This window comes from Chelmon rostratus, chromosome 24, assembly GCF_017976325.1.
Source record: "Chelmon rostratus isolate fCheRos1 chromosome 24, fCheRos1.pri, whole genome shotgun sequence".
Lineage (NCBI taxonomy): Eukaryota > Metazoa > Chordata > Actinopteri > Chaetodontiformes > Chaetodontidae > Chelmon > Chelmon rostratus.
The window spans coordinates 7208099-7229827 of NC_055681.1; the positions used below are offsets into that span (position 1 = coordinate 7208099).

The following is a 21729-nucleotide window of genomic DNA, read 5'->3' on the forward strand; positions in this document are numbered from 1 at the left end:
AGCTCCAGAGCTGAACGCGGCACAATGAACCGGAGTGCGCCCCGGCGCTGCGCTGTGCGCCCTTATCTCCAGGAACAGGACGCAGCGCTTTCCCACTGTGGACTTTTGCCCTCTGCCTTTGATTGGTGAAGATAAGCCAAACGGCGTTAGAGCAACTCGAGCATGTTTTCTCCAAAGTCGCCTAAAAGTCTTTCAAAGTATGTCTCCCAGCAGTCGCACGGCCCCGAGGAGCAGATCTGTATGGTTGATTGTGGCTGCGAGCCGGACTGCACCTGCAGCGCCCACTCCGCCGGCAGCAGCTGGACACGCTGTGCGCCACAGGTCCAGGTAGGCCTCCGGAGAGCTGCGGTCCGTGATCCTTCACACAGGTTCACACGGCGCCGAGGCCGGAATTTTATTTTGAAAGTTTCCATCTGCAGCAGTTTGGTTTAAATTAAGTTTATTAATATCAGATCAAATCAGCAACTTGTTTAACGAAAGCCCGCATGAAGAGCTGCAACAAAAAGCTGTTTAAAGTGTCTGAAAGTACATTTACTCAAATACTGAAGTATTTAATGCTATACGACAACTCAGAAGGAAATATTGTACTTTTTACTCCACTACATATTTAACTGCATGTTTATATTGAAGAAAAACTAATGTGTCTTTCCAACATGATGCGTTTCTCTGGATTAAAACAGCATAAAAAGTAGTTGAATTAGCTCTTCGACCAACTGCAACAGTTAAAAAAATACATCCCCATTAATGCACCAGTGAAAATAATCCATTAATTTAAGCAAAACAGCCATTTGCATTATGAGTAGTTTTACTTTTCATGCTGTAGGCTGCAGTATAGTATGTCAATAATGCACTTACAACACAAGCAATGCTCTTTTACTCACAGTGGAGTATTTTTAAATATATTTCAGTGTTGCTACTTTTACTCCACGTTCTGAACAGTTCCTTCACCACTGGTTGATTAATTGATCGAAAAATATTCAGTAATTAAATGTTTTGAAGCAGTTTTTTCTGAAGAAATGTCAAAATCTTCTGGTTTCAGCTTTCATGAGGTTAACGATTTCAGGCTTCCTTCCTCTTCTGTGATAGTAAACTCGATATCTTTGATTATTTTTTATTGGACAAAATGAGACATTTGCTGATGACTACATAATTTGGAAATTTATTGACATGTAATTGACCAAATGACTGATCAGTTATCCAAGAAAATAACAATAATCGTTGAAGATAAATCAGTTGGGTTGAGTTCACTTCATTGTCATTAATCACCGATGAGCCATACAATGATAATAGCAATGCTTTATGGCGGTGGTTCCCAACCTGAGGATAGGGGACCCACCAGGGGCTCCAAAGATAAATCCAATAGGTCAGAAGATAAAAGGGGAATGAGAAAAAAACAGTGGTGGAGAAAGAACTCAGAGCTTTTTCTGAAGTAAAAGTACGACAACAACAATGTAGTCCTGCATTCAAAATCCTACATAAGCAAAACAAAAGTATTATCTGCAAACTGTACTGAAAGGCTCAGGAGATAAAACTAAGGAGTCGCGAGATGATTAACGGGGGGGGGGGGGGGGGGGGGGGAATAAAATAAAATCTATTTCTGTATTTTATTCTTTTCTCTGAGATGTGCATTTTGTAAAATGTTGGATAATTGAACCTGTTTGGGCTTCAGACAGTTCCTGTAGCTGTTCAGAGGGAACAGTTCTGGAGTCAATCTACCTGATTATGTGCACTATTTCTGCTACACCAAACCATGTTTCTGTTTTCAGCCTTTTAGCTTTTTCATTAACACTTGCTTCAGAGAGCCCCTTTCACATTTTCCCTGTTTTAAACTGCCACTGGAGGGGTGTTCAGTTCAGTCACCGCTAGATGCCATTAAATCCTACACGGCGGACCTTTAGATTTAACGTTACAAGCCACAAAGACACATATTATGTGAAACGCATGATTATTTGATTTTTGTTGCAGTGATCCTGCATTGGACAAACGTTTTACTGTCAGGAAGTGAATGACGCCAGCGAACATGCTCGTGTATCACCTGGAGCTGCGGGGTGAATGCACTTATTGTATGTGCTTTGGACGGCAGCCAGGTGAATGTAATGTAATCATGCAAGTCACTGCATCCTAGATGGTTTGGGATTACACCATGAGAGATAAAACACACCCTGATTGTTGCCACAGTGACATTCACAGCTCGTATCGAATTGTAGCTTCAGTTTATAAATCATGCCGTCCACTGAGCCCGTTGTGTCTGAATATCTGTGTGAGTCAGCTGGTTTTCTGAAAGTGTCCTCAAATTGAGCCAACGAGCCTAAAACCAATCAATGACGCCGAGCCCAGTGTCAACATGTAGATTATTACAGTGGGTGGATTTGATTGGTGCAACTCATGAGGCAGGTTGGCAGCCTGTCAGTGTTATCATCTGCAACTTAATAACAGGCCTGCAGCTGTGCGTGAGTTCCTGTTTCCTCTTATGGCTGAAAAATGTAAACAAACAACTACAGTGGAGTCAGTGGGACGTAGTTCACCGCTGTGGAGACACTGGAAATTTAGAACAGAGGATGGTGAAACAGTTTGATGTTCGTGTGTGATTTGTTGCACTTTGAACAGTTAAATGTTAACAACATTTCAGTGTTCGCCTTTCTCACTGTGATGCACAGGGGTGGAGCTCATGTTTTAAGGTTAATGGCTTAATGGATAAAGTACCAGCCTCCTGAGCCAGGGGTTGTGGGTTTGAGTCCAGAGAGAATCCCAGCCAGTCACCTGGATTTTCCCTTTAGAGTTGACTTCTCCCTTCAGGCCTGTGAGGAGCCAGTATTGACTTTGAGCAGAGTCACGTTGGGAGGATTAAGTAACGGGCAAGTCATGTGGTTTTTAGGTCCTGAACCGGCAATGCTGGGCTTTTCTCTGTTTGGGTCAGAGTGAGGCAGCTGTTTTACATGACAACACATGGAGTGATGGAGTTTACCATTTATATATTAAACACCAATATATTACACCAGAACACATAGCTGTCTGGTGAACTCCTATTTCAAGTCTTGCCGATGTGATTAGCAGGAGCCAGGGCTGTGTTTTAACAAGGGACCAGTCCAGCCAGTTTAAAAAGTGGCCTGATGAGCTAATGCAAAAGCAGTTCAAAGTGTGTTAAAAACAAATGCTAAAAACAAACACCCATGCATGCATAACATGTATACGATCATTTCCAGACTTGCTTTGAAAAGTGTCTTTTTTTCTTTTTTTTTTTGGTTGAGCAGAGATTTGAGGATGGGGGTTTTAAACAAGGGATGAAGGAACACATAAAAGCCTGAATGGGGTCAAGTGGGTGCTTGTTGAGGAGTCCAACAGCGGTTGGCTTGAGGAACCCATCCATTAGTTCCACTTGTATTTCTTGTACTCAGGAAATGAAAACAGGGTCGGCATGCTTATGCCGATGGAACAGGAAATTAAAAGTATGCATTGTGATTGTTCCTGAGCCAACACAGTAAGAACTTAGTGGCATAGACAACTACAAGATGTATCCTGTGCAGCTACAATAATGTGGTTTTATAGCAGGAAAGGATTTATTGATCCAAAACACTGCTGATTGGATTCAGGTGTCAATCCTTTCCAGTGATTCTTCAGTTAAACCAAGTATATTCATTTTTTAATTTTAATGGAGTCCCTAAGTTTACAGAAGTGAGACATGCTGACCTGGTTTCTGTTGTCTTTCCAGAGGAATGGTCCTGGCATTGAGAAACACGGCCTTGACAACTTGGCCTATGAGTATGGGAGTCAGAGTGAACTTTGCCCCCCATCCAAAACTGCCTCCAGAGCAACCTTCAAACTCCTGGGATTCACTCCTGAGCAGCACGCCCAAGCCATCGAAAGCCGCATCTCTGGCCTGAATGGAGTACTCGCTGCCAGCGTGTCCTCACCCAGCAGCTTGGCCAAAGTGGACCATGATACCTCAGTTATCACAACCAAAGAGATCGCCCTGGAGCTCCAGAGCATGGGATTCAATGTGGAATCAGCGGTGCGGATTGGGGTGGACGGCATGCACTGCCAGTCCTGTGTGCAGTCCATTGAGGGGCAGATTGGTCCTCTCACAGGGGTTTCACATATTCAGGTGTCCCTTCAAGACGGCGCCGCGCTGGTTGTGTATCGACCTCTTCTAGTTACCCAACAGGAGCTGAGAGACAAGATCGAGGACATGGGCTTTGGTGCCACTTTACTAGCCGATGATCCACCCGGACAAGATATAAGCTACTGGCAGGGGGCCATATTGGACACTTCAATCCAGACTGTTCCCATTTGGATTGTAGGGATGACCTGCAGCTCTTGTGTGCAGTCCATAGAAGGGAGGATCTCTCAGATGACAGGGGTGCTGTCCATAGTGGTGTCGCTGAAGGAGGAAAAGGGAACAGTGACCTTTGACCCCAGTCTGACGGAGCCGGAGCAGCTCCGCGCAGCCATCGAGGACATGGGCTTTGACGCGTCACTTGAAGGTAGGCACAAATGAGAACCGTTTCCTTGATTATTCTAAGGCTGTAAGTCAAGATAAAACACGTGAAGGAACAATTGTGAGGGAGTGCAGAGGCAGGCCACTCGTCATTCAGACAGTACGCTCCTGACAGGAGAGATAAAGGTGTTTGTGTGGAGCTCTGAGAACAGAACAAAAATATTATCCAGATAAGGAATAATACATGCAAATGCTGGGTGTAAATGCATTGAGATTGGCTCTGTCTGACCACATGTGGAGGTAGTCTGGCTCACATGATACAGTTCTTGTGAAAGAGTCTTCAACAGAACAGCTTGAAAATGAAAGCAATACAGGTGTTAAATGATGACGCAGTAAGAAACAACTGTCCTGTCTGCGCAGCTGATCTGCTGTTACCTTCTAATCTAATTTATCTTTATCTTTATCTTTATCTTTTTCTGCTTTTGGATCACAGGTAGCATTGAGGTGGTTTGTCAGCTCGTCCAGCTCCAGGTTGAAAAGCACCCATTGTTAAATATATTGGTGCAATAAGGTGCATTCAGGAGAACTGTGTTATTCATAGCGTCATGCATACGACCAAACATTGTGTTCATTACAGTCTGGAGAGGTGTGAGCTCCTGGTAGCACATGAACATCATGAGCAAAAACACTTTGATTAAATTCTTTCTGCGAAGCGCTTTGGTCCTCTAAGCCAACAGTACACCTCGTGTTCGCCTCGCCTCTGTTTCCACCGGTTACTGTGGCAACCAGACAAGTATGCCCTCCGGTGCGACATGGAGGGCTCTTATGCCGTCGGGGCTCTCTTGTTAGATTTAATGACGATAACAGCTTGCCAAGACGTGGAATTAACTCGGGCAGATTTTGAGCTGACTCTTTCATGTACCTTTCAAGGTCAAGCTTTTTTTTTTTTTTTCTTTAAAGCAGAGACAAGTGCAGCTTTTTGTTTAGTCTTTGGCCTGTGCTCATGTTTAATTCAAACCTTAAACTATTGCTTTACAAATAGAAATGGAAGTTCACATTCCAGCGGGAAGAAGAGAAGTGAAAAATGAATGATATGTGTGTGAGCGTGGACGTTAACCTGAAGGTCTTAACACTGAAAAGTGCTTTCATGCTGCACACTTGAGTGTCACACAACAGAAAGATATTAATTAAAACCGCATATCGTAGTCAGTCACTGAGGGTTAGCACTGAAGAATCTGAGCATACTAACATTTGCTAATTAGAACTAAACACAAAGTACAGCTGAGGCTAGCGGGAATGCCATCAGTGTTTTGCAGGTATTTGGTCATGGTATTTGGAAATGTCTGTCCCAGATTTCACTGCAAATTATCCAATAGCTGTTGAGATGTTGTCCTCAGAATTACAAATGTGAACCTCGTGGTTGCACTCAAATTAGGGGATAGATTATTTTGAAAAAAATGAAGAGAAGTTGAGATACAGTACTGAAGGACAGTGACCCACTAAACTGCTCACCTCTGTCTGTCTACCATTCAACATTTTGGCTCTTGTCCATGCTGCCACTCACTTTGTTCCTTCTTCTCTACAGAATCTGCAAAGAGCATCCAGACTCATGACAAGTCCAGGCCTGTGAGTTCTGGACCTTCTGACCTCTCTGATTTGCAGTCATCCAATAAGGCAGGAGTCAGCAATGGCACTGGATCACAGTCAACCTGTGCTGGAAGAGAGATGAAAGTCCAAAAGTGCTTCATCTGCGTAACGGGAATGACCTGCGCCTCCTGTGTGGCCAACATCGAGAGGAACCTGCTCAAACACGAGGGTGAGCCGGCTCGAGTGTCGTTACACAACATCTGTGCTAGTTCACACATCTAATCGTGTTTTATTCTGACGTCTAGGAATCATCACGGTGTTGGTATCACTAATGGCCGGAAAGGCAGAGGTGAAATATGACTCAAAAGTCATGAACGCTGCCGGGGTCGCTCAGCTCATAGAAGAACTGGGCTTTGGTGCCAAACTGATAGAGGATAATGCAGTAACACATGGGAAACTGAACCTCACTGTGAGTAATTCAGGATGTTACATGCTGGTTTCTCTGCATTAGAGGTAACGCGCTCCCTGAAATGCCCCCAAAAAGTCACTAATAATTTAATTTTCACTTTTAGATCACAGGCATGACGTGTGCATCATGCGTCCACAACATTGAGTCCAAGCTCATCTCAACCAAAGGGATCCTCGGGGCCTCAGTTGCCCTGGCAACCAACAAAGCACAGGTCCAGTTTGACCCAGAGGTGCTCGGGGCTCGAGATATTATCAAAATCATTCAGGTAGTGATCGCTTTCTTTTTTGGCCCTCCTCTCCTGTAAATTTCTGACATTACAGCTTAAACTGGTTTCATTTCTCATTGTAGAGCCTTGGTTTCGAGGCATCTCTGACAAAAGCTGGCTTCAAGAACAACCTGGATCACACAGAAGAAATTCAACAGCAAGTATCTGGTTTTGAATTGCTCATACATTCAGAAAAAGTGATGTGTTATTTTAGATCTCACACACTGCTACTATACCAACATCTGGGTTTTAGACCCAGTATGGTTCCACAATATTTCCTATCATACATCATACATCATCCAGATGGGACTTGAACCCACAATCCCTGGCTTAGGAGGCCAGTGCCTTATCCATTAGGCCACTGGGGCAACAAAAGAGATGTCTTGAATGCTATACTAGTGCACAGTTAACAGATAATGTCAAAAATAAAAAGAGGGGTCCTCGTTCCGTAATCTGACACATCTGTGTTGTCTTTCCAGGTGGAAGAGCTCCTTTCTGCTCAGCCTCGTTTTCGGCCTGCCTGTCATGGGCCTCATGATCTACATGATGGTGATGGACAGTCAGCACCAGGAACATGGAGGTTCCATGCCCGAGGAGCAGAACCTGCTGCCCGGCCTCTCCCTCCTCAACCTGGCCTTCTTCCTGCTCTGCACACCTGTGCAGGTAAGAGAACGCAACGTGTCTGGCATCAGGATCAGGCTGGTTTCATCCTAATGACTTTGTGCACAATTCTCCTAATTAATCTTTTAAAGGAGTCCTTGAAATTTCAAACTGTTTTTTTTCTCCCCAGATCTTTGGAGGCCGATACTTCTATATCCAGGCGTATCGCTCGTTGAGACACCGCACGGCCAACATGGACGTGCTGATCGTGTTGGCCACCTCCATCGCCTACATCTACTCTTGCGTGGTCCTCATTGTAGCCATGGCCGAGCGAGCCAGCCAGAGCCCCATCACCTTTTTCGACACTCCGCCTATGCTCTTTGTGTTCATCGCTCTGGGCCGATGGCTGGAGCACATTGCAAAGGTAAAAAACAACAACAAGAAATAAAATCAATAAGCAAAAAAACATACATACGTGTTTAAAAATCCGCAAATTCTTTTATACAACCGTTTGACTGGTAGACAATCGAACTATTAGCCTGAAAACTATCAAGTTAAATAGTGGTTAGTTTCTTACGGTGATGATATGTTTGTTGTTTCTGTGTTTTTAGAATAAAACCTCGGAGGCTTTGGCCAAATTAATGTCACTTCAAGCCACTGATGCCACTGTGGTCACATTGGGACCTGACGGCTCCATCATCAGGTGACGACAGCAAAAAAAACGTTAAACTAGCAATTCCAACATGGCGCGTGACCGTGAATGCATCTGTGTGCTACAGTGAGGAGCAGGTGGTGGTGGAGCTGGTCCAGAGGGGTGACATCGTGAAAGTCGTCCCAGGAGGAAAGTTTCCTGTTGACGGGAAAGTGATTGAGGGAAGCTCCATGGCAGATGAGTCCTTGATCACAGGTAGGAGGAGGCACCTGCAGTGGATTGATATACCTGAGACACATTCATGGAGCATTTTAATACCATACAAGCAATGCATTTCAGCAAACTGTGCAACTTTGACAGTTTATACAGTCTTTGAACATGGAGAAGAGGTGATCTCAGCTTCCTGGTGCTTTGTTATTTATGTCAGCATGCAGCAAACACCAGCAACTTCACAAATGGCAGCTGCATATCTGACAAATGTGACAGTTAAATTCTAACCAGCTAAGTTTTTGGCTGATTTTTATTTGTAAGTAAAAGTGTTTGGTTGCAGTTTCCTCTCAAATTTGCAGCAATCCTGCATCATTCATTGCGATTTAAAGGCATTTAAGATTAAGTTATAAAAACACTCTCCATTAGATTTTTAATGGATGCATTAGCTGGCATCATTTACCTCCAAGCCATTAAGGACATAAAAAATTATGTCATCATAAAACAGCCAAAGAAAATAATTTTAGCTCTTTGTTCTCTTTACTTGAGGAAGATCTTTTTGGTCCATTTCTGCTTGTACCTCCTCCTGTCAGGTGAGCCGATGCCTGTCAGTAAGAAGGTGGGCAGTTTGGTGATTGCCGGCTCCATCAACGCTCACGGTGCTCTCCTGGTGGAGGCCACTCACGTTGGCGCCGACACGACTCTGTCCCAAATCGTGAAACTGGTGGAGGAGGCCCAAACCTCGAAGGTAGGAGGCAGTGAGCTCATGTGACTGATCACCTGTTTGTGCTCAGATGCATCCTTCCTCATGTTAATACATGAAAAAACAGAAATATCATATTTCTGTCATGTTTTTTTTATGGTTCAGCTACTTGCACCATCTTGCACCTGCTTTTTCTGCAGTGGTGCAATGGTTTTCCATGTGGAGTGTGGCGCCACCTACTGCTCATCTCTATGAACCAATTTCCATTTTCGATGCGATTTTCAGTTTCAATTTGTGATACATGTGAATGGAAACCCAGCTACAGAAGTCGCTGCTTCAGCTGCAAAACCATTCACTTTACTCTATTAATATCGAATACATTCATTCAAACCTGTCAAAAATTCGGCCAGTTCTTGAACTGCAGAATGCCGTTCAAGAACTGGCCGAATTTTTTTCATGCATTTTCTAGAAATCAGTGTCTGGAAATCAGAAAAATCCATGCACCAACATCAAGAAAATGATCTATCAAGTATCTAGCTAATGTAGCAGATTACATTAATAACCTGCTTTGTAGCTTGTACAAAAATATATGTACGTATATGCACCATTGCACATTTGTTTACAACCTTTAGTCCAGCTGAAACATATAAAGAAATATTCTATCCAGAAAAGCCGGCATGTTTTCTTGCTGCACGTTGACACTGCTGACTCTCTTGTGTTTCTTCAGGCTCCCATCCAGCAGTTTGCAGACAGGCTCAGCGGCTACTTTGTGCCCTTCATCGTGATCGTTTCTCTGCTGACGCTGGTGGCATGGCTGGCGGTCGGGTTTGTCAACTTTGACATAGTGAAGGAGAACTTCCCGGTAGGTGCGCACGCAGCGGCTTTCAAAAGGTTTCAGCGTTTTGATGTCACTGTGACGACTCTTTCTCTTCCTCGCAGGGTTACAACCAGAACATCTCCAAGGCGGAGGTCATTATCCGCTTTGCCTTCCAGGCGTCTATCACAGTCCTGTCCATCGCCTGCCCCTGCTCCCTGGGGCTGGCAACCCCGACGGCTGTCATGGTGGGCACAGGGGTTGGAGCTCAGAATGGGATCCTCATCAAAGGAGGCGAGCCGCTGGAGATGGCCCATAAGGCAATGCACTTCACATCCTGCTGATACTCACACTTTGTTAGATTTCGTGATTACTTTTCTTTTACGGCAGAGCGAAAAAGAGTACAGTACTGTTGCCAGGCAACATCAGATCCTCACAATCACTGAGAAACCAAATGCTTTGTTGTATTTCCCATTTCTCATGAAATGTTCCAGTTTCTAATATAATATCTATCTAATCCAATCATTCTGCGACTTTCATTTTCGTATCCATTCTATTTCAAAGCTAATTAACTAGTGACACCATGTGGCATCAAACGTTACTGCTTGATTACTTAAACACTGCCGATTATCTGCCACAACGGTAGAAATGTCACAGTCTGTGTTGACATTTTCTGTACACATTTACCCTCCAAAGATAAAGACACCTTTAGGTTTTGGTGACTTTTTCACCCCATTTGTGACCTCAGCAGGCCTTATGTTGCTTCCTTCAGGGGGGAAAGCCTGTAATCCAGCAGCAGGTCTCAGGTCTTCAAAGGTATTTTCACGATCTCACAGCTGTGGACAGTCTGAAAATGAGCAAGTGTTTGCCTGGGGGCGAAACCGTCGTTTAAATCCGACGTGTCCTCGCTGACTGCGCTGGACTAAACGCGGTCTAGTGAGCTCAGGACTGGATTCGTTTGTTTTGCTCCAAGCTTTTCATCATTCCAAGTGTCTGATTTTCTCTGCAGAGTTTGTGCTGAAAAAAGCGACTGAACCACGACTTCAGTGCCGCCATCATGCCGGCCTTTCAGCTTTCAAATGAGTGTATACTCCAACTTCTGCCGTCGTCCTAATGAGAGCCTGAGAGACAGAAATCCACCTGTCACACGAAGATGATCAAAAACGAAAGCATCAAAAAGAAGATGGGAGTTGTGACTTTGCTGTGTTTTGTGTTTGACTGCTCCAGATCCGCGTGGTGATGTTCGATAAGACCGGCACGATTACAAACGGCGTGCCGCGGGTGACGCGTGTGTTGGTGTTGTGGGAAATGGCCCGAATGCCCCTGAGGAAGATCCTGGCTGTGGTCGGCACGGCGGAGGCCAGCAGCGAGCACCCACTGGGCATGGCGGTCGCCAAACACTGCAAAGAGGTGAAAGTGGTGGATCACACGCACCCTCACAAAGTCTTCTGAACAATTACAAGTGTGTATTTTTCTGCTCTGTGAAGCTTTTATCCACACAAAGCAATCACAGCTCTGATATTTGATAATCTGCTTGCGTGCACATGACAGGAGCTGGGCTCTGCCGTGCTGGGCTACTGCCAGGACTTCCAGGCGGTGCCCGGTTGTGGGATCAGCTGCCGGGTTTCCAACGTGGAACATCTGTTGCAGCCGCAGAGCCAAGAGCGTTTCCTGCTGCCGGGAGCCACCACCGACGAGAGCAGCCTCCTCTCTGCTGCCGACGACTCGTCTGCAGGTCTGGAGGCTTTCAGTGTCTGGGGTTACCCTCAGAATTTTTTATCTACCTTTGTAAGGCTTCTTTGTCAGCTTTTCTGGTTAAATCCCCGCTTTTTATCATCATAAACCACAACGTGGACCAGGCCGGTTCGCATTCACATACTGGCCAGGGGTTCTCATTTAACACAGATGTCACACATGGTTTTCAAAGATTTTCTGGAAAGAAACCCTCAGATGAAAGATGAAAGATGAATAATTCCCTTAAAAAAACACCAATTTAAAAAGCCTCCAATTAACAAATTAAGCAGATTTTTAGGGGTACGTGATTTTAACCTTAATTTTACATCGAATTAATATTTTAGATTATCAATTTAAGATATTATTAAGATTGTGACTTTGGTTTCAGTGGCCTGAAATACTTCACTTCACAGATTAATGATATTTTAAGATTCTTATTAGATTCTTAGATTAGATTAGATTCTTAGTCAGTATTTTTAATGTTTTGTCCTAGATTAGTGCTATATTATTGGGCTGGAATATTTTTTCTCATGGATTAAGGAATTTTTTAAAAGGAAAAAACACCATTGTACAAAATGATGGTACAGATTTCCACCTCAATTTGTATTTTTTTTTTCATGGATTATAATATATTGTGTGGTTTTAATGGGGTAGCTGTATTATTTAAGACATTGCTGAATTTACATCTTCATTGAAAAGTTAAGGCCCAGTTAAGGTATAAATTAAGAACTGGATTTCATATCATTTGGTCACTATTAAAGGGTTTTTATATCTCAGAAAGCCCTTAAACCACCCTGAAAATCCAAAAGACATGTAAGTGATTTAGTTTTATTGTGTTCAACATGACTACACTGTGCAAAACCACTAAAATAAATGATTCTGTTTCTACAATTCATATAAGCAAGAATTATTTAAGACAGAACACTGTTGCCGCTTTATCTCATTATTTTCAGTGTTTTCTTCAAATTTCACCTAAGTTTGATTTTACAGTATTTCTTTGCTTCCAGGCGAGCCTTTGTCCTACTCTGTATTGATTGGCAACAGAGAGTGGATGAGGAGGAACGGCCACCACATCGAAGCAGACGTCGATGCCGCCATGTCCAGCCATGAGACCAAAGGCCAGACTGCTATCCTGGTGGCGATAGATGGTGAGGAGAAAAAAAACAACAACACACGCGTGGTTTCATGTCTTATCCTCTGCATCTGCACCTCACTGCACGCTGCATGTGTTTTGTCTGTAGGAGTGCTGTGCGCCATGTTAGCCATTGCAGACACAGTGAAGGCAGAGTCGGCCTTAGCAGTGCATACACTCAACAGCATGGGCATCGAGGTGGTTATGATAACAGGGGACAACAGGCGCACAGCAAAAGCCATAGCTGCACAGGTAAAACACACATTTCTGATGCTTTTTTTTAAAGAGGCTTCTGAATGTAGCATAATCTGAAATTAAATGCTGTTTGTTTGAGCCCAGGTGGGGATCAGAAAGGTGTTTGCAGAGGTGCTGCCCTCACACAAGGTGGCAAAAGTGCAAGAGCTGCAGGAAAAAGGCCTGCGGGTGGCCATGGTTGGAGACGGCGTCAACGACTCGCCCGCCCTGGCTCGGGCCGACGTCGGCATCGCCATCGGCACGGGCACCGACGTGGCTATCGAGGCGGCCGACATCGTCCTGATCCGAGTAGGTGATGCACGTGGCTGAGGGTCTGTGTGGGGATGCAGTAAACATCTGACCTGAAGGTTTTTGCACTCTGTAGAACGACCTGCTGGATGTGGTGGCCAGCGTGGAGCTGTCGCAGAAGACGGTTCGCAGGATAAGGATCAACTTTGTCTTCGCCCTCATCTACAACCTCCTTGGAATACCCATCGCTGCAGGTGTGGCTGGATTATACGCCAAATTAAATTTTTTTTTTTTTTTTTAGGAGCTCAGATCTGTTTGCTGAGGATTTATAATCACCAATAAAGCACAACAAGACAACTTGCAAGGCAGTAAAACTGGGCTGTAATTTTGCCAACAAAAAAGGTTTTTGATTAAAATACTTTCTTCACATGTTATATTATCTGTCAATCCTTTACTTTTCCACACTTTTTCTTGTGGAGGAATACTTTTTTGCCTGAAAGATAATCAGAGCCTATAAAAATGGGATAAATGTAGGTTAAAAACCATACATTCCCAGAAAAGTGAAGACATGATGCCAGTGCAGCTTCTACATTGCAATGAGTGAACATATAAAGCCCGGTCGCCCATCCCGTCCTCTCCTCTGTGGCTTGTAGGTGTGTTCATGCCTGCCGGCCTCGTGCTTCAACCCTGGATGGGCTCTGCTGCGATGGCTGCCTCGTCTGTTTCCGTGGTCCTCTCGTCTTTACTGCTGAGATTGTGAGTCCGCAAAATGAAATGAAGGCAAAGAAGTTTTAATGGATAGAATAGATTTAAAGTTTCAAGTGTGTTGCATGTTTCCCCTTAAAAGCAACTCTTGGATCAGCTTTCTTCACATTTGTGAGGAAAGGGTGTTTGTATGGGCCTTTAAGTAAACAATAGCATATTAAGCACTTTTGTAAACAGGAAATAGAGCAGTAGAACAGATGCATGTGTAAATGCGTGTGGGATTATATAGAGAGCATGCAGTATGTTTGGTAGGTTGCACTGCCTGCAAAAACAGGGAGAAAATCGTGCATATGTGTCCTGTATATAATCCTCAATGTTGGTTACATTATCCAGCACTGCTGTGTGTGCATTCCAGATTTGTCCTTCTCTCATATATCCTGTGACTTCTGCTGCAGCAGCCTCTCTTGTTCATTTCGTTTTATTGTATTTTTCATCACATTTCATCGTATTGTGTCTCAGAGGTGAAAGTAATAACCATCTGTTTCCTCCAGGTACAAGAAAACCTCTGTGGAGCTGTATGAGGTGCAAGCGCGGGGTCAGATGAGGAGCCTCCGGTCGTCGCAGATCAGCACACATCTGGGTCTGGAAGGCCAGCGCCGCAGCCCCGCTCTCCCCGCCCGAGCCCAGGAACAGCTGAGCCAAAGCGGCGCCGTCCCACTGGCCCTCTCCAGCCGGCCGTCCAGCCGGGGACCCTCTATTAACTCTGTCCAGGAAAAGCAGGACCGGTGCTCCCTCCTGGACCACCAGACTGCAGAGGACCTCAGTGTGTTGTAAAGGGAAAAGGGAAGAAGGACTCAGACGTCACACAGTTCAGTGAAGCTCTTTGTGTAATATTTCTGTGTATTTATGTGAATTTATAACATTCTTTGGAAAAAGTCGAGAAATCTTTCATTTTCATTGAAGTCACTGTTGTACAAATGCACTTTTACAATCTGCAGAACTCAAAGTAAAGCTCCATGTTGTCTGTTTGGATGAGACTGAGTCGGTGTGAGTGCTGGTCTGACAGACTCGGGCTATGAGTAATTCACGAGATGATAGAGGAAAAACTCTTGCAAGAATGAGTGTTTGTGTCCGTCTCATTCGTTGCCGAGCTTTGAATGGAAATTTGCAGAACCGTCGCTCGAGCTAACAGAAAAAATGTTTCAGATTCTCATCCTGAAACAAAGTGTGTGAGGTGTTATTTATAGAAGTGAAGAAGAAGAAGAAGAAGAAGTGGCGCGTGGATTCTAGGACTTTCAAATGTATTTTGAGCTGAGGATAATTAATGGAGTCAATTAATCAAATAATGAATCCATGGATTCTGTCGTTAACCAGGAAGAATCACTTCCACGTGTTGTTGAACCATAAGTGAGCAGATATATAGACTTTAGGGATATAAATATGACTGTTATATACTTCACAGCAGACATTTTGACATGTGAACACAGGAAACACAAAGCTGTGATCAATAGCCGTGACAACAAGCACGTTGGACGACGGAAAGCCATCGTTAATGCTATTAATTACACCTGTGCTTGTTGGCAAAAGCTAAGGATTTCCCTGTGGCTTTAGCCATAAGAGACATGGCTGTTCACACACACTTCACATTCAGGTCAGTGTTAAAGGATCATTTCACTCTATTCCAGCTACAACATTAAAATCCTGCATCTAAAGTAAAGGGTCTGAAAGCTTCCTCCACTGCCTGGTTGTCATGTGAGAGGGTCACATGATTCCAGGTGTGAACAGATGATCTAAAAAGCTTTGATTGAACCATCCTGACCTCTCCTGTTGAGTGTTCTGCTCTGTGCTTTCCTTCGTCGTGGATCTTCTTCGACTTTTTGAGCTTACCTGCGTGTGATTTAGGAAACATTGCTTTTTGGATGAGAGGCAAAACATCTTTTAGACGCTACAGCCAACCCAGTGTTTGACTGAGCACGTTTCAGACATCCTACAGCGTAGATGACTGCAGACATGATCCTCTCTGCTGGTCTGTTTTACTTTACTCCCGGCAGCAGATTTGCCTCACAAATCTTTGTTTTATTCTGAAGGGAGAGATTTAACTGATGCTTTCACATTTAATCCCATCTGCACAAACTGATTGCATCGCCTCTTCCAGTTGTTAACCTTCGTATCTGTGTTTTGTCACTGTGCAAACACATTTAAACTCATGTTTAATCGGGTGTCAGAATGTATTCTACAGCGTTTTTGGGGCACACAGCACCGTGGGGAGTCCTGTGCTTGCTCAGCTATGCATCTGTAATCGTGCCTGGTTGATGCATTCAAGCCGCCTTCCCAGCCTGCAGCTGAGCGCATCTTTCGGCCGGCAGAGGCGCCCGCTGACACAGTCCGATGGTCTCGGAGTGATGCAGCGACATTCCGAAATGTCCTCTGACAGACGATGAGAAGGCGTTAGCTTCACTTATTTATTTATTTAGTTTGGAGCATATTTTAAAGAAGGAAAATGCACACAATTGTCAGGAATCTGTGGTCTGTACCATTGACTTTGAGAAGCCTGAAAAGGTTTTTTTCAGCATGAGCATGCAAATCCTGTGACAACTTGACAAGTTAAAGAGGATCACGTCAGGTTTCCATGGAAGCTGTTAGGATGTCCAATTACAGCACTCTGGGTGGGAGTACATTCCCTGAGGACACATGATAACATACATCTTTTAGGCCTGCCTTCAATAACTCTTCCTTGGGGAGTATCGCTGCGTACTTCTTCGATCTTCTGGATTTTTTGTTGTTTTGCTCTACTTCTAGCCAAACAACAGCTGTTCTATTGTGCTTCCCCTTGTCATAATGGTGCCACCCAGAGGAGGGCAGCATGTTTCCTGACTTATAAGTTTAGCTGAAGAAAAGCCACAGAGACCCCGGCCATCACACACACAGTCATGTCAGCTCATTTAAACATTTGCACACATGACACACTGCCGGGAGTTTGGACCCCTGAGTGAGGATTTTACAGCTATTCTCTGACCCCAGAGCAGCTGAGCAGGATAAGATTAAGTGTACTTAAAGCAGCCCCTCAGGATTAAACATTTCACCCTGCAAGGGTACATTTAGCTGTGATAGAGCTGTTTTCAACTTTTCTTTTACAGATATAAACGAGCTCTTTGTTGTGCGCTCCCCAGTTCAAGGGTTGCAGCAGCTTCTGATAAATGACTTCCCCTGCCACTGGTTACAATGGGTTGCTGAGGGCACGGACTGGTTCAGGTCTATATTGTGCTAAATCTTCATGGAACAGTGCTTCAAACCCCAGAACTGGAAACTGAAAGGGAAACAAGTGAACAAAACTTTCTGCATTGGTCTTCAAATTTGCAGTAAAATGTGCAAATTATAAGTGGGAGGTTTTCCATCAGTTTAGAGTTTCTGATGGGGCTGAATCCAGTTGTGATGCTTCCTTGATTTCTGCTAATTTCTTTTGTCATACAACCACAAATAAAATCTTGTAATGCTCCTGCTAAACAAGTTTAATTATGTCCAGCTAAGGTGCAAACAGCAAATGGAGGTGCAAATAAGAACAATAGGAACAATAAGGTGCAAAAAAAGGACAATAAGGGTGCAAATAAGAACAAATGGAGCAATAATAATAATTTGTAAGGGCCTCCTTACCTTTAATCACCTTTAAATATACAACAAATATCAATGACTTGTATTGATACTCGAAACTTTTAAATTGCATACTGCGTAGCTCCCACACATTTCTTCCACAACTCAGGAATGAAATAAGTAGCTGTAGATATACAGTAGACCTGCTGATTCCACTAAATCCCTGTATGATGGTTTCCAGCAAAGACGACACATTATAATAGCAGACTAATGCCAATGGTCTGGGAGTGAGATGCTCATTAATCATGTATGGTTGTCAACATACTTTTGTGTCTCGTCTTGCCTTCTCCCACAGACACACACACACATAAATTTACAAACTGCACCTCAGAGGATGCTGCCTGAATCAAAAGACATGTCAGAGTGCTGAATTCATTCATTTATTTTGTTTTATCTGACCTGCCTCATCTCACACACACACACACATACACACACGCACACACACTTCAAGTGCTTCATATCTTTGAGAATTCATCCTGAACTGAGCAGCCCTCTCTCAGCGTGTTCATCCACCAACCCCTGTGCGACACAATGATAGTGAATCATTCTCTCCTCCTCCCGAAACCCAAACGCCGCATCCAAAATTGAAAGGCCCCTCTCCGGGAATCTCTCAACTTTTCTGTCGCAGTGTGCTGCGACTGCTTTCCTTTGTGTCTCCGTTTTGATCCCTTTCTCGTTCTTAATTCCCTCAAGCACAGAAAACACTGACATGTGCTCGGGGAATGAAGAGGAAAAGAAATGTGGTGACAGACTCATTCATTCATACATTCACTCACAGTCTTCGTCTCTGAGGATGCATCGCAAGTCTCATTAGCATGTGCATTAGCACGGTCATTATGAATATCAGTAAAATAGCAGTAAAACAATTCAACAATGCTTGAATTCACATTGTAGCACATACAGTTTAGTGTACAATGATATTGCACATGATTGAATTTCAGTTTGGGTGTGTGTGTTCGCCCGGGAGCAGTGTGATTATGAAGTCTGACAGCAGCAGAAAGGAAGACGGTATGCAGTATCTCTCCTTCACACAGCATGGGTGAAGCAACCTCCTTCCCCGCACCACCTCCACTGGGTCGATGGGGACATCTCAGGACAGAGCTGGCCTTCTCTAATATGTCTGTTCAGTCTCTTCGTGTTAGCAGTCGAGATGCTGCTGCCCCAAGAGACCGCTCCATGCAAGATAGAGTCAGAAAGGTCCTCAGTCTCCTCTGGCCTGTCTTATGCAGTGCATTTGACTTCTCAGTCCAGTTTGAAGACTCACAGATATGGTCACAGGTGTAAGAGGAGAGTGTTTACACCTGCAGAAGTCACCACTTATAGTTGTGTCAGCATGCCATCGCCTCAGTTACAGTGATATCATAAAACTGTACTTGATATATTCAGCTATTTTCTTTCAAGTGAAAAATAGCTGCCCAGTCATTTTACTGATGAAAAACAGCATTAAGACTGCCATTGTGTTGCACTGTATTGTAAACAGCCTGAAAATATTGATCTTTGTTAAGAGAGAAATACAAATAAGTTATCCCTGTGGTGACAGAAGGGCAGATTGTGAGAGACAGACAGGGCTCGTCTTGAAGGCATCTCAGTATAAATATCCTTTTCGTTCGCTGTCTCTTCTGCAGGTGTTGAACCTTGAACAGTGATCCGTGAAGGTGCTGCGTCACGCATCAGCTCCAACCTGATCGAGGTGAAGTCTGTGGATGAGTATTGTAAGAAGTCGGTGTGACAGAGACGCATTTGTTTTGTGGATAAAGTGAGAGCATGACTGGAACTGAGAGCAGATTTTCTGATAAACTAATTAAAACGCAGGTTTACTTTCACTTGCAATGTGGATGTTATTTTAGTGGCTTTGGCTTTGATTCCATTTAAAGTAACCTTCTACTTAATATTTATTGTCCCACATAAGAAATAATATTTTTTCATGCTCATTTTCAGGGGATTCAAACCTTCCATCTTCTGACCTGAAGTTAGAACTTCATCGACTTTTGGCGTTCGGTTGCTGCATGGGCACCGTGCCAATGGCCTTGTGGTTGCTGTCTGCACGCTCAAACCCTCTGTGCTAAAAAGGCAGACTGATTAATCGCAGAGGAGAATATACGACTTAAATTATTAACCTAGCGCTGACAATGACAAGATTCATGCATCCCTCCCATTTTTGGCTTCCTGCAGGACTGAGTGAGCCCAAAACACAGACATCGTCAGTGTTTTGGTGCAAAGTTGTTCACTCAGCATGCAGATTTTGATAAGACCACATACTGTATCAGCACATCTGTCGAGGGGCCAAACGGGACCCCAGAGAGCTCAGCATTGCCTAATATGGGCCCCTTGGCAACAAAAATTATAATACTTTTGAATTTAATTTGTGTAACACTCAAGAATTAATTTACCTTGAGAGGAGGCCTAATCCTGACTGGCTGCAGAGAGTGATAAGACAGGAGCTAAAACTGCTATGCATACACATTTACCTCTTGACGTTTTCTATTTCAGTGAAGGTCATTGTTATGGATGAAGACACAGGATGGCCTTCATCTAATCTGCAAACATTGTGGTAAATCTCCATAAAGGAATCCTGTTGTTTTGAAGCCTCTGATCATAAATCAATGCCACTGCGATGCTTTCGAGTAAATAAGAAAACTGAACAATGCAACGTTAATAAAAGAGCACAATTGCCAACACGCTGATGTCAGTACAGTGCAAGAAAGTCTTCTCAAATGAGGAGAATGTAAATGTTTGTCTGGCTGCCACACTTACAGGACACGTGGCTTTAATCTTTAATGTACATTTTGAGACTTGCTTGTTCAGCGGTGTGTGCGCCCGATTATCCATCAGCCCGCGGAATCTAATTTGCGGTCAGTTTGAGGAGCAAGTCTTTTACAATATTAGCCCTGCCTTTTACGCCACATTACAGGAGCTGTGATTTTGAAGGTTACTAAAATGTTGAGAACTCAAAGAAATGTAGACTGTGCACGCTCAGTGTTTGCATGGGGCAGAATAATCCTAAACTGTCAAGCAAGCAAGAGTCCGCAGAGCGATGATTCATGAGTGCTGATCCAGAACTGAGAACGTGGAGGATATAAGAAGCCTGCCTTTGCGTACCTCCGTCTGAAATCCAGGAGATTTGATAGTGAAGAGATGGACGAGGTCTGAAGCAAATGTTTCTCCTGCTGCTTCTGTAACACTAATCAAGTGCCACTCTGTTCCTGAACTCAGACAAAGAGAGACACACTGACCTCGTCTGTATGCAGCTAATTAATAATATTCAATTCATCAAGATGTACAGCACAGCCCTTGGGACTTGTAACACAAACTAATGTGGACTGTAATTAATGTTGTGACAGGCTGACAGGACAGATAGGTCAGGTTTTAGAGACTGCAAGGTCAGTGATAGATATAAAATATCAGTGCTGTGTGCTGGAAGACAGAAGCTAGAGGACAACACACAATGTTGTGTCAGTGAAACACAGCAAACTGACTAACACTCAGAAATAATAAACAGATGAATCATTCTATAAATCAGATGCGTCCAAAGTCCAGCCTCCTTTAAAGGCCTGTTTATTTATAGGCCGCCAGCGCTGTCACACAGAATTAATTCATCATTGTTCAAGATGAAATTTCTCTTTTCACTTCAGGGGGGCAGCTCTGATTGGCTACGCCAATGACTTCTTCCAGCTACCGCTAGATGGTTTTTGCCTTGGCTACTGCAGCCGAGAAGAGACAGAAATGACAATCGTCATGTGAGCGACTGAGCCTCTCCAGGATGCACCTTCCATAACCAATCATGATACTGTCACCTGTTACCAATCAACCTGTTTACCTGTGGAATGTTCCAAACAGGTGTTTGCTCTTGTCAAATTCAGAATAAGCAGATATTTACAAAAATCATCCAAGCTGATGAGGTCAAACATTAAATATATTGTCTCTGAGCTGTTTGTGTCAGAAAGGATGAGCAGGTTATTGCCACTCAGGTGTGAGCCATTTGAACAAAAGACAAACAAAGGAGTTATTTTCACTGAAAATAAAATTGCTGCAGGTGCGGTGCATTTCTATGTTTGTTAGGGTCCAAAAGTATGACAGTTTGTCCCCCTTTAAAATGCATTGAGACATCCACAATATAGATTCTGCAGTGAGAACTTAATTGAGCGGCCCCTGAAATGCCCTGCACAAAGGCTCATTAGATTTATAGATTTAAACTGTGGGGATGAAACTATTTTTGGGTTGCAAGACGTTGTATTAATACTCTGCCTCATCAGGATCTATGCAGCAGAAGATATATGGGTTCCATATTTGGAGCT

General features: G+C 43.8%; 1 protein-coding gene across 1 annotated transcript; it reads left to right on the forward strand.

The window, feature by feature from the left end:
* The first annotated feature begins 162 nt into the window (after positions 1-162).
* atp7b (ATPase copper transporting beta) lies at positions 163-14620 on the forward strand. Its single transcript, XM_041966714.1, has 21 exons — positions 163-327; positions 3710-4481; positions 6021-6251; positions 6328-6491; positions 6595-6756; positions 6840-6913; positions 7236-7419; positions 7547-7780; positions 7968-8059; positions 8136-8263; positions 8809-8963; positions 9646-9780; positions 9858-10052; positions 10960-11142; positions 11284-11467; positions 12474-12614; positions 12708-12850; positions 12938-13141; positions 13218-13335; positions 13735-13837; positions 14338-14620. The coding sequence occupies exons 1-21, from the start codon at positions 163-165 to the stop codon at positions 14618-14620; spliced, it is 4050 nt and encodes a 1349-aa protein (XP_041822648.1).
* Positions 14621-21729: the final 7109 nt, after the last annotated feature.